Source organism: Carassius auratus, unplaced genomic scaffold (assembly GCF_003368295.1).
Source record: "Carassius auratus strain Wakin unplaced genomic scaffold, ASM336829v1 scaf_tig00215275, whole genome shotgun sequence".
In the NCBI taxonomy this organism is placed as follows: domain Eukaryota; kingdom Metazoa; phylum Chordata; class Actinopteri; order Cypriniformes; family Cyprinidae; genus Carassius; species Carassius auratus.
The window spans coordinates 22,703-35,069 of record NW_020528020.1 but is presented as its reverse complement, the minus strand read 5'-3'; the positions used below and the strand labels follow the sequence as shown (position 1 = coordinate 35,069).

Below are 12,367 nucleotides of genomic sequence, written 5' to 3'. Positions count from 1 at the left end.
TGCAAAATAATACATTCTAATTAAAAAGTACATGCCGATTTCACAATTTTACAAATTAACAATCTCACTGACACTGTAACAAAACAGCAGCTCAAACACCAGCTGTTATATTCAGCTTTATTCATCACTATAAATATAACTCGCGCAAATAAGAGTCACGTGGCGCCTGGTGGAGAGAAGACGCGCGGATCTGATTGGGCATCATCACTCGGTGACGTCACAGCGCCGTTCGCGGAAGTAGGGCAAAAGTCACGGCGGAGCGTTCCACGGCAGATCCGCAGACTTGCACAGTTAAAAAAACACCACCTCAAACATCATAAAGACAAAAAACACACATCATCTGAAGATGTCAACGCCTTTGACTTTCGACGGCAGAGTCGTGCTGGTGACCGGAGCCGGAGGAGGTCAGTTTATCATCATAAACTCATGCATTTATGCAAATATATTAATATAGAATTCATTAATAGAGTGAGATAATGAGTGCTGCAGAAGTTTAATGCGTTAATGCATCAAGCAGACGCTTTCTGAATAGTAAACGGAAAACATAAACTACAAACTAATGCATTATTTACATTTTGTAGTGCGAGTCACAACTGACACATTCATATAGATGTTTTATGTTTTTTCAACTTGCATGATTTTGCTCAGAATATTGAGTTTAAAGGCCTTTCTAAGTACTTAAGCGTGTTGTTTGGCAGTGATGCAGCTTCTCTGTGTCGATCAAAGTACAAACAGCAGATAAGAGTCACTGACCCTGACCCTCATGATGGTGCTATTCAGTTTAGATAAGGCTGATATTCATAACTCACTCAGATAATTATGTTAATCATGTTAATTTCATGTGTTTTCTCAGGTTTGGGGAGGGAATATGCGCTGGCGTTCGGTCAGAGAGGAGCCTCTGTCATCGGTGAGTCGCTCTGATCGGATCATTGATTCGGTTCAAGTGAGTCGCGACTCATGATTCGCTCTCTGTTCTTCACACAGTCAATGATCTGGGGGGAGATATTAAAGGAGGTGGCAAGAGCTCAGCGGCTGCTGATAAAGTGGTGGAGGAGATCAGAGCTAAAGGAGGCAAAGCTGTGGCCAGTTACGGTCAGTGATGAATCGACTCCAGCTCCACACACCTGTGATTCACCTGTGTGTTCATGATGATCAGAGCTCTGGTTCTTCATCTCACAGATTCAGTGGAAGATGGTGAGAAGCTCATCCAGACGGCGCTGGATGCTTTTGGCCGAATAGGTGCAATTTCCAGACCTAACCCTAACATTACAACCTTGAGTAACACTTTACTTAAATATAATGCATTATAAAAATGTTTTAATGCAGTAATTAGTCCTTGTAATGCACCTTATAATGCATTTGATGATCTAATGAATAATTGTTATAATATATTATAATACTGATCTATCCGTTATTACAACTTTAGAAAGTACAATGCATTAAAACACAAGACAAACAAACTTTCAAATATTATAATGCATTTTACAGTTATTTATGAAGATATAATGCATTACAGTGTACATTATAAATACGGTCATAATGCTTTATACAGAAAGGTTTATGTGAAGTTTTACCTTAACATTGATTACAAGTAAAAACGCATTTGAAAACTCTATTATACCTTTATTAAATCTCTATATAGCTGCTGTTTCTGAGTGCTCATGATCAGTTTGTGTTGTTTTGCAGATATCGTGGTGAATAACGCTGGGTAAGTGCACGTTGAGATCGGTGTAGAGGGGAACACGAGTTACGTCATCAGATTACTTTTTTAAAGTGTCTAGTGAAGTAATGCATTACTCTTTAATTTAAAGAGAAAAAAACTTTTTTAAACATTACGCCAGTTACTTTGTTTCCATTTATTGACTGACAGCTCTGGTGTTGCCATGGTGACAGAAATCAGCGGCAGGGTTGAAAAAGGTGGAAGATTTCCAGTAAATTTAGTAATTTTAAGATAATTTTTGAATCTTCTGTGAATTTTGCGAGAACATTATCTTACTGTAGTTCTACACTAAATATGAAAATGTGTTTACTCATCTCAGCTGCACAAAAACACATTCAGTGTTCCTCAAAATGAACACAAACTGTTGAATGCAGTGTTCTTCATGTGATTAGTTTGAGCGGCGCCCTCTACTGTACAGACCAGAATATACATTTCCTTCAGCCTGAACCGGATTCACTTCACTTTTGGTGTGAACAGGGTTTTTACATTTGTAAAGTAACTTTTTTTATATTAAAATAAAACAAGCAAGCCCTGTCTAGATTTAAAAAAAAGTAACAATGCATTAATTTCCATAAAAATTAATTGTAATGCATTACTTTTCTTACTTTTCTCTGCTGTGTTCTGAAGGATTCTGCGCGACCGATCGTTCGCCAGGACCAGCGACGTAGACTGGGGTACGTATCCACGTCATCTAAACATAAGAGTTTCCTCTTTAAATCTGTTCACAAAGCTGCTGAGACACACTTCTAGTCAGGAATAGAGAGAAGAGGAAGGGGGCGGGGCTGAGCTCGTGGCTGTGGATGATGTCATCACGCTTCCTAACTACACACACACTGATTGGCTGATAGTCTCTATCAACAGCAAACAGCTGTTTTAGGAGACTCCTCTTCACTGCTCCTCACCTTTTAGACATTTAGGAGCTAGTTTCAGAGTCAAATACTGTCAGAGCAAACATTTAGCTCAAGATCTTCTTTTAAGATGTAGTTGTGAGCTACTGTAAGCTGTTGTGTGCACACAGACCTGATTCACCGCGTGCACCTGAGGGGCTCCTTCCTCGTCTCGAGGGCCGCCTGGAACCACATGAAGAACCAGAAGTTCGGGAGGTTTGTGCGGATCTGTGAAAGTCTTCTGTGGTGTTCTCCAGCCGAGCGTCACGGCTCTCTCGTGTCTGTTCTCAGGATCATCATGACGTCGTCCGCGGCAGGGATCTACGGGAACTTCGGCCAGGCTAACTACAGCGCGGCGAAGCTGGGTCTGCTGGGGCTGTCCAACACGCTGGCCATCGAAGGACAGAAGTACAACATCCACTGCAACACCATTGCTCCGACCGCAGGCTCCCGGCTCACTGAGACCGTCATGCCTCCAGGTGCAGAGCTCACACCTCACACACACACACACACTACAGTACTGAAGACCTCCTGTAACACAAGTGTGTGTGTGTGTGTGTGTGTGTCAGATCTGCTGCAGTCGCTGAGGGCCGAGTACGTGGCTCCGCTGGTGCTGTGGCTGTGTCATGAAGCGTGTCCAGAGAACGGAGGACTGTTCGAGGTGCACACAAACACTCAAAGACTCAAGGGTTTGATTTGAAGGGAATGTATGAACACACACTGCACTGTTTGTCCTGAATCTCATCTGCTGCTGTTTGGGTTTTAGGTCGGCGCCGGATGGATCGGAAAACGTAAGATCTGCTGAACCTGATGATCTGTGGGAGAAGATTCGTGACTCACTCACACACACACACACACACACACACACAAATATATTCTTACATAAACGCACAGGTTTATTAAGTGGTCTTAAGCATCAGCATTACTAGTCTTTATTTGGATGTAAACCCATTTACACTGCATGTTTACATCTGGATTAGAGGTCAAAGGTCATCTAAACATCGTGAACCAAAATTGTTGAAATGTCATTTTGACGGCTAAAGCAACATCTGAGTGAGGATTTGAGAAGAGTCCGATAACGAGTCACTTGATTTCATCAAACCTCTTCAAAGCAGCTTCAGGGAGACTCTGATGTGTATAATACTCCAGTGCGTATTCCTCCACACAGAGCTGGAGGATGGTTTATATGATCGTATGAAGAAGATCAGGTGACCGCTGTGGTCTCCACAGAAAACGGTGAAATAAAGCTGAAGAGTGTTGAGTGTTGTCAGAATTAAACCGTGCTGCAAACTTCATCAGATATAAAATAACTTTCAGAAATTCACAAGATAATAGTGTCATTGTTTCAGCAACAGTCTTAATGTTGCAAAAATCAGCAGATATGAACCAAAATGAGTTTCTGCTGTAAAGCAACTCTACAGAAAACAATAGAGTCATTATTCAGATCAAATCAGTTCAGTGTTCAGCAGTTATTACTGTAAGTGTATTTGTGCTGTGTTCAGCTCTGAATGGTTTCAGTCTTCATCTGATCAATCTGCACAGGTCAATCATTATAGGGTACATTTTGTGAAATTGAGATTTTTATATCATCTGAAAGCTGAATAAATCATCTCTCCAGTGATGTCTGGTTTGTTAGGACGACAATATTAGAAAATCTGGAATCTGAGGCAGCAAAAAAATCTAAATATTGAGAAAAAAAAGAGAAATGTATAATTGTGACTCATACAATGTATTGTTGTCTATTTCTACAAATATACGTCTGTGACACTGATGACTGCTTCTGTGCTGCAGGGACACATGTGTGCTCATGTGGTGTGTGTGTGTGTGTGTGTGCTGTGGTGCAGTGCGCTGGGAGAGGAGTCTGGGTCGAATCGTGCGGCAGAAGAACCAGAGCATGACGCCGGAGGCGGTGCGAGACGCTTGGAGCGAGATCTGTGACTTCACTGACGCCAGTAAACCCTCCAGCATCCAGGGTAAACCTCACTCAACCATCACAGCTCGTTAGGACACCAGCGCCTCGTTACTGCACATCTCAGCTAATGAACGTCCTCTGTGTTGATGAAGAGTCGCTGCAGACGCTGGTGGAGGTTCTGTCCCGAGTGGAAGATGAACGTGGGATCAGATCCAATCCGACCGCAGCGAGCTCCGGCACAAACCCTGTGAGATCATCAGCAGCACACTCCTGCCTCACTGTCACCCGAACATCCTCAGATCACAGGAGACACCATCACTCCACACCAGATCAGGAGGAGTGTGTTTCTTCATCAGGTTTGGAGAAATGTAGCACTGCATCAGTGTCTCATCAATGGATGCTCTGCAGTGAATGGGTGCCGTCAGAATGAGAGTCTGATAAAAACATCACAATAATCCACAGCACTCCAGTCCATCAGTGAACATCTGGAGAAGACAAAACCTGAAACACATCCAGCATTAAGATGATTTTAACTCAAACACATAGAGTCTATAATCCAGAATAACACTTCCTCCAGTGAAAAAGTGTTCTGGTCTGAATCAGGAGAGAAATCTGCACAGATCAAGCAGCGTTTAAACAGATCTAAACTAATCTGTGAGAGACAACAGCAGATGCACTCTCTCACTGGAGGAAGTGTTATTATCTCATTCTGACGGCACCCATTCACTGCAGAGCATCCATTGATGAGACACTGATGCAGTGCTACATTTCTACAAACCTGATGAAAAAACAAACTCCTCCTGATCTCTAATGAACTGAGGGTGAACACATATTCTTAAATCTGAAGTAATCGTGATGTTTAGATATTTGAGGACACTAATATAAAGGAGAAGTGTGTAGTTGTGTGTGGTGTTGATTGTGGAGTGTGTTGTTGTGTTGGTCAGTCGTCGGCTGTGGGTCAGACGATGCCAGAGATGGTCTTCTCGTACACACACATGAACTGTATCCTGTACGCTCTGGGAGTGGGGATGTCCACCAGAGAGCCGGAGCACCTCAGGTTCCTGTATGAAGGTCAGCAGGACTTCAGCGCTCTGCCCACGTTTGGAGTGATTCCGGCTCTGAGCGCCATGACGGGCCTCAGCAGCATCCCGGGACTCGACATCGACTTCACCCGGGTGAGCGTCATCTTCTGTGTGCTCTCTGTGTTCACATGTGTATCTGTGTGTGTGAGCAGTGTGTGTGTTTGTTGCAGCTGCTGCACGGAGAACAGTATCTGGAGTTGTTCGGAGCTCTGCCCACTTCAGGTGACCGCACACACACACGCTCACTCTCTCACACACACACATGCACACATACACACACACACGCTCACTCTCTCACACACACACATGCACACATACACACACACACGCTCACTCTCTCACACACACACATGCACACATACACACACACACGCTCACTCTCTCACACACACACATGCACACATACACACACACACGCTCACTCTCTCACACACACACATGCACACATACACACACACACGCTCACTCTCTCACACACACACATGCACACATACACACACACACGCTCACTCTCTCACATACACACATGCACACATACACACACACACGCTCACTCTCTCACACACACACATGCACACATACACACACACACGCTCACTCTCTCACACACACACATGCACACATACACACACACACGCTCACTCTCTCACACACACACATGCACACATACACACACACACGCTCACTCTCTCACATACACACATGCACACATACACACACACACGCTCACTCTCTCACACACACACATGCACACATACACACACACACACACACGCTCACTCTCTCACACACACACATGCACACATAAACACACACACGCTCACTCTCTCTCACACACACATGCACACATACACACACACACGCACACATACGCACACACACTCTCACTCTCTCTCACACACACACGCACACATACACACACACACTCTCACTCTCTCACACACACACGCACACATACACACACACACGCTCACTCTCTCACACACACACACACGCTCATTCTCTCACACATCTCACACACACACGCTCACTATCACTCACTCTCACACACTCACACACACACACACACACACACACACAACCTCACGGTTACTATCTCACACACACACACACGCTCACTCACTCACTCTCACACACTCGCTCACTCTCTCTCACACACACACACACACACACACGCTCACTCTCAAACACACACACACGCTCACTATCACACACACACATAGGTGTAATGGTGTTTATTCTGTAGAAACTGTATATTCTATGTCCCTTCACCAACCCTACACCTAACCCTAACCCTCACAGGAAACTTTGTGCATTTTTACTTTCTCAAAAAAACTCATTCTGTATGATTTATAAGTGTTTTGAAAAATGGGGACATGGGTTATGTCCTCATAAGTCACCCTCTCCTTGTAATACCTGTGTCATACCCATGTCATTATACACACACACACACACACACAGACACACACACACACACACACACACTCACACTCACACACACACACACACACACTCACACTCACACTCACTCACACTCTCACTCTCACACACACACACACACACACACACACACACTCTCACTCTCACTCTCACTCACACACACACTCACACTCACACTCTCACTCACACTCACACTCTCACACACACACACACACACACACTCACACACACACACACACACACTCACACACACTCTCACTCACACACACACTCTCACTCACATGCGCTCGTGAGGATACTGAAGGTGTTCTCTCTCCTCAGGGACTCTGAGGTCTCGGGCCGTGGTGGCAGATGTGCTGGATAAAGGCTCAGGGATGGTCATCCTGCTGGACGGTGAGTCAGAACCAGTTTAACTAATCAGAGTCACATCATCCACGTCAAAGATTGGGCTCAGCAAGAGTTTTTCAGCTCATTAAGGCTGCATTTATTTGATCCAAAAATACAGTAAAATAGTGAAATATTATTCTAATGTAAATCATCTGTTTCCTGTGTGAATCTGTGTTAAAGTGTAATGTATTTCTGTGATGCTCCGCTGTATTTTCAGCATCATTCCTCCAGTCTTCAGTGTCACATGATCTTCAGAAATCAGAATAATATGATGATTTACTGCTCAAGAAACATTTCTGATTATAAGCAATGTTGAACACGGTTCAATATTTCTGTAAAAACTGAAGTATTTTATTTTTCTTATTAGTATTAGAAATAGAAATCTTTTATATCTTCAGTGACACTTGATTGATTGAATGTGTCTCCTGGATGAATAAAAGTATTCCTATCTTTCAGAGTGTTACTTCTGACCTGTTTGTGTTTGTGTTTCAGTTCATACGTACAGCGAGAGTGAGCTGGTGTGTTATAATCAGTTCTCGCTCTTCATCGTCGGCGCTGGAGGATTCGGAGGGAAGCGCACGTCCCAGAAGGCTGTGGTGAATGAAACACTGCTCTCAGAAAACACATTGAACCGCTTCAGCTCCGTCATTAATGAACGTGTCTCTGTTTCAGGCCACAGCTCCTCGTCCAGACAGAGCTCCAGACGCTGTGATCGTAGAGCAGACCTCCAGAGATCAGGTCAAACACATCCACTGATGCTCCTCACAAACTCAAGAATTAATACTGTTATTCATCAAGGAAGCATTAAATGTATTCATGTGAATCATATATTATATGATCTTCAGGCGGCTCTGTACAGACTGAGCGGGGACTGGAACCCGCTGCACATCGACCCCAGCTTCGCTGCGATGGGAGGTAAACACTCTTTAACAGGAAGTGTGTCCTTTTGAGGATGTTACAATGTTACAGATTAATATGCAGAGTCAACCAATGGGGTGAGTTTGTGGGCGGGGCTATCCGTTTGACCGACCAATAACAGATCAGTCTGGAGACACAGAATTACAGACTTGTGTTTGAAGCTGTATCTTGACCTGATCCTCAGGGTTCGAGTCTCCCATCCTGCACGGCCTGTGTTCGTTTGGCTTCGCTGCTCGGCACGTTCTGAAGCAGTACGCCGCTAACGACGTGTCCAGGTTCAAGGCCATCAAGGTAAGACTTTAACGACTGGGAATTAAACGTTTACTGCATGATGAAGTCTGTTAGAATGATATGGTTTAGTTTGGCAATTTCACACCAGCAGCACTGTTTCACAGCCGAGAAACACATTACTGAATGAATCTACAGCTTTGAACGAATCAAGTGAGTCAGTGATTCAGTGACTCGTTCATTACGAATCATTTCTGAGTGATTTAATGACTCACTCGCTGCCACCTACTGGCACAGTTTCATATTTAAAGTATCATTTCAATATTATTTATAATTTGTATTATTTATGCAAAGGTTAATATAAAAATGTATTTGTAAAGATTCATTCTGTAATGTCTATTCAATGCTTTTCTCATTTATCACAATAATAGTGATGTTTATTCTCAGTCCAAATTGATTGCACATCGTCTAATTAATGAATTTCTGTTAATAACCCTGATCTGTGCTTCAGGTGCGTTTCGTGAAGCCGGTGTATCCGGGACAGTCTCTGCAGACGGAGATGTGGAAGGAAGGGAACAGGATTCACATCCAGTGCAAGGTGACGAAGCGTTCGGTGTGTGTGTGTGTGTGTGTGTGTGTGTGTTTAGTCCTTCAGTGTGTGTTTAGCGCTGATCTGTTCTGGCTCTAGGTGAAGGAGAGCGGAGACGTGGTGCTGTCTGGAGCGTATATAGATCTGCAGACGGATGTGTGTGTCAGCGCCGGGTCTCCGCAGGTCTGCACACACACATACACACACACACACATCTGAGACCAGACTCCGAGCGCAGTGTGATGATGTGGTTCGTCCACAGAGCCTCAGTCTGCAGAGCGACCTGGTGTTCTCGGAGATCGCTCGCAGGATCAGAGACGGCGGTCAGGAGCTGGTGAAGAAGGTCAACGCTGTGTTCGGATGGGAGATCAGCAAAGACGGCAGAACCGTCCGAGAGTGGAGTGAGCCAGACACTGCATCATTCATTCTCTTAACACAAGCATATAGTTTTTTCTTATCACATTTGCAGATATCTTTGCAACAAAATATTTTTTTTCTGTCCTATCACACAGTCACATGTGTTTTATGCACATTTAAGTGTTTCTATCATCGTTTATGTGCATGTTTTCTTACCAGATAAGAAATGTATCCTACTTTGTTGAATGCATAATTTTTATCCACCTTTTTAGAATTTATATTAGTTTCCATCAGTTGTCAAATCCTTTTTATATATAGATATATTTTTATTTATTTATTAAATTTTTTACAGAAAACAAGACATAATATCTTAAATCATGTTACTTGTACAGTTAATGCATCTTGACTCATGAATGTTCAGATATTTATACTAGAACACAATCTGATTTAGTCTTGTGATCCTGCAGCCATCAATCTGAAGACGGATGGAGGATCTGTGCACAGAGGAGTCTCTAAAGCAGACGTGATCTTCAGCGTCTCAGACGAGGACTTCATGGAGGTGGTGAAGGGCAAACTGAACCCTCAGCAGGTGCTGCGTCTCTCTCTGTCTCTCACACACACACACACACACACACACACACACTCCTGATGTCCACTCCTGCTCTGTGTTCGTCCCGCAGGCGTTTTTCTCCGGCAAGCTAAAGGTCAAAGGGAACATCATGTTGAGTCAGAAGCTGGAGGCCGTGCTGAAGGACTACGCCAAACTCTGAAGATCCTCGCCGTCGCTCAAAACTAATGAAGAAGAATCATCTCCACTAATGAGAGCCGTCAACTTCTGACCTGAAGAAATCCTTCTCTTACTCAGTGTCTGTGTCTGGTGTTCTAGTATATATATCAGAACATTCTTGAATCAAGATGCATTTACTCTACAAGTGACAATTTAAAATGTTTTTTTTTTTTTTTTTAAGTGATCAAAATGTTAGTTTTGGCTTAAAACGAGCAGAAATATCTGCCAATGGAGCAAGAAAAATAATCTTATTTAGCCTCTGAATTCAGATACTTTTTCTTACATTATTGGTAAATATTTGCATGGTTTAAGCAAAAACTTACACAATATGGGGTTGTTGTTTTTTTGTTTTTTTTAAGTCATTTTACTTGTACAGTAAATTCATCCTGATTCAAGAATGTTTAGATATTTATATTAATGCTGTCAAACGGTTAATCACATTCAAAATAAGTTTTTGTTTACATTTGTGTGTACCATGTATATTTATTATGCATATATAAATACACACACATGCATGTATATATTTAAGAAAAATGTTATGTTTATATACTATTTATAAATAATATATATATATATATGCATGTAAATATTTTAAAATATATACATGCATGTGTGTGTATTTATATATGCATAATAAATATACACTGTACACACACATATAAACAAAAACTTTTATTTTGGAAGCGATTAATCGTTTGAAAGCATTAATATATGCCAGAAAACAAGACAGAAATACTAAGAAAGAAAAACTCTGCATTGATCACATAATCATTTGATTCTGATTCATTCAGACATTTCTAATAATGTTGATACCAATGCTAATACTGCACTGATGTTTATAATAAAAAATTTCATAATCATTCATAAAAAAAACTTTTAAACCCAGCAAAGAAATAATGGATGTTGCATTAAGTAATTTATTTTCTCATTACATTCAGTCAAGTATATTACAGATCTCTTCATACTCTATATAAAATTAGATTGATTGGCGTATATATTCAGATTTGAGAGGTTAAAGGGCAGAGAGCATGATCACTATACAGCGGATTCCTCACTGCTTCCTCACATCAGCAATAATCTGGGGAAGAAACAATGATTACACTCTGTATTGCAGTGCTAATATATGAACATCATCAAACCAAGACATTTGCAGGAGATGCATAATGACCTCAGATATGAATTTTAATTATCTAATCAATATATTTATTTTTAGATTCTTATAGGTTAATGCTTAAAACTGGGAAGAAATTTTTTGCCAAAGGTGAAAACTATTGTTTTTCTTAGCCGCTGACAGACATTTGTTCTTGTTTTAAACATGAACTAATTTATATTTCAGTAAATGCTTCTCGATTTAAGGATGTTCAGATATTTGAGCTGGAAAACAAGAGGAAGAGCATCATTCTCTGCGGTGAAGAAGAACACCATGACCTTCATCAAATTAAAATATCTCGTGTTTGTGTCTGAGTCGAACGGTGGCAGGTAAAAGAAAAAGAGTAAAAGATAAACCCTGGACAATCTTCCTAAAACATACGTCTGCAGGAGCTTCGATGATTATAAATATGCTTTATCTTTATCACAGTATTATTTCATCAAGCCTTGTGTTCAACTCGAAATCGAGTGACAGCTGATTGGTTGATTCACAAATGTCTTCACACACAAAGTGCTTCATATTCAAACACAGTTTAGATTAACACTCATATAACTGTATTGTTTGTGTGAGAGGAATCAAACAATCAAATCCTGCGATCGGTTACTCTTCCTCAGCCTGAACGAGTGTTTTTTTTTCTGCTGAACACTAAAGAAGATGTTTTCGAGAGCGAACAGTTGACGGCACCCATTGACTTCTGTGCTACAGGAAGAAATACTATGGAAGTGAATGGGTACCATCAACCGTTTGGTCTTCAAAGCATCATCTTTTTAGCATTCAGCAGAAGACAGAAACTCGTACAAAAAATATATAATTTTTTTTACATTTTATTTAAAAAATAAATATGTAAAATAAGCACACACAGTTAAACTTTTGTTCCTAACTAATAATTCCCAAAGCAACCAACTATGTG

The 12,367-nt window shown here is 41.6% G+C and overlaps 1 protein-coding gene across 1 annotated transcript; it reads left to right on the top strand.

Moving 5' to 3' along the window:
- Positions 1 to 204: 204 nt before the first annotated feature.
- On the top strand, positions 205 to 10,734 carry LOC113094195 (peroxisomal multifunctional enzyme type 2-like). The gene is made up of 24 exons (XM_026259897.1): positions 205 to 404; positions 854 to 907; positions 985 to 1,092; positions 1,180 to 1,239; positions 1,687 to 1,708; positions 2,348 to 2,394; positions 2,739 to 2,823; positions 2,899 to 3,086; positions 3,177 to 3,268; positions 3,374 to 3,398; positions 4,452 to 4,580; positions 4,672 to 4,766; positions 5,464 to 5,694; positions 5,772 to 5,823; positions 7,363 to 7,434; positions 7,921 to 8,024; positions 8,101 to 8,166; positions 8,274 to 8,343; positions 8,531 to 8,637; positions 9,086 to 9,172; positions 9,263 to 9,346; positions 9,426 to 9,564; positions 9,988 to 10,109; positions 10,201 to 10,734. Exons 1-24 carry the CDS (start codon positions 347 to 349, stop codon positions 10,288 to 10,290), a joined length of 2,187 nt encoding a protein of 728 aa, XP_026115682.1. The 5' UTR covers positions 205 to 346; the 3' UTR covers positions 10,291 to 10,734.
- The last annotated feature ends 1,633 nt before the right edge of the window (positions 10,735 to 12,367 follow it).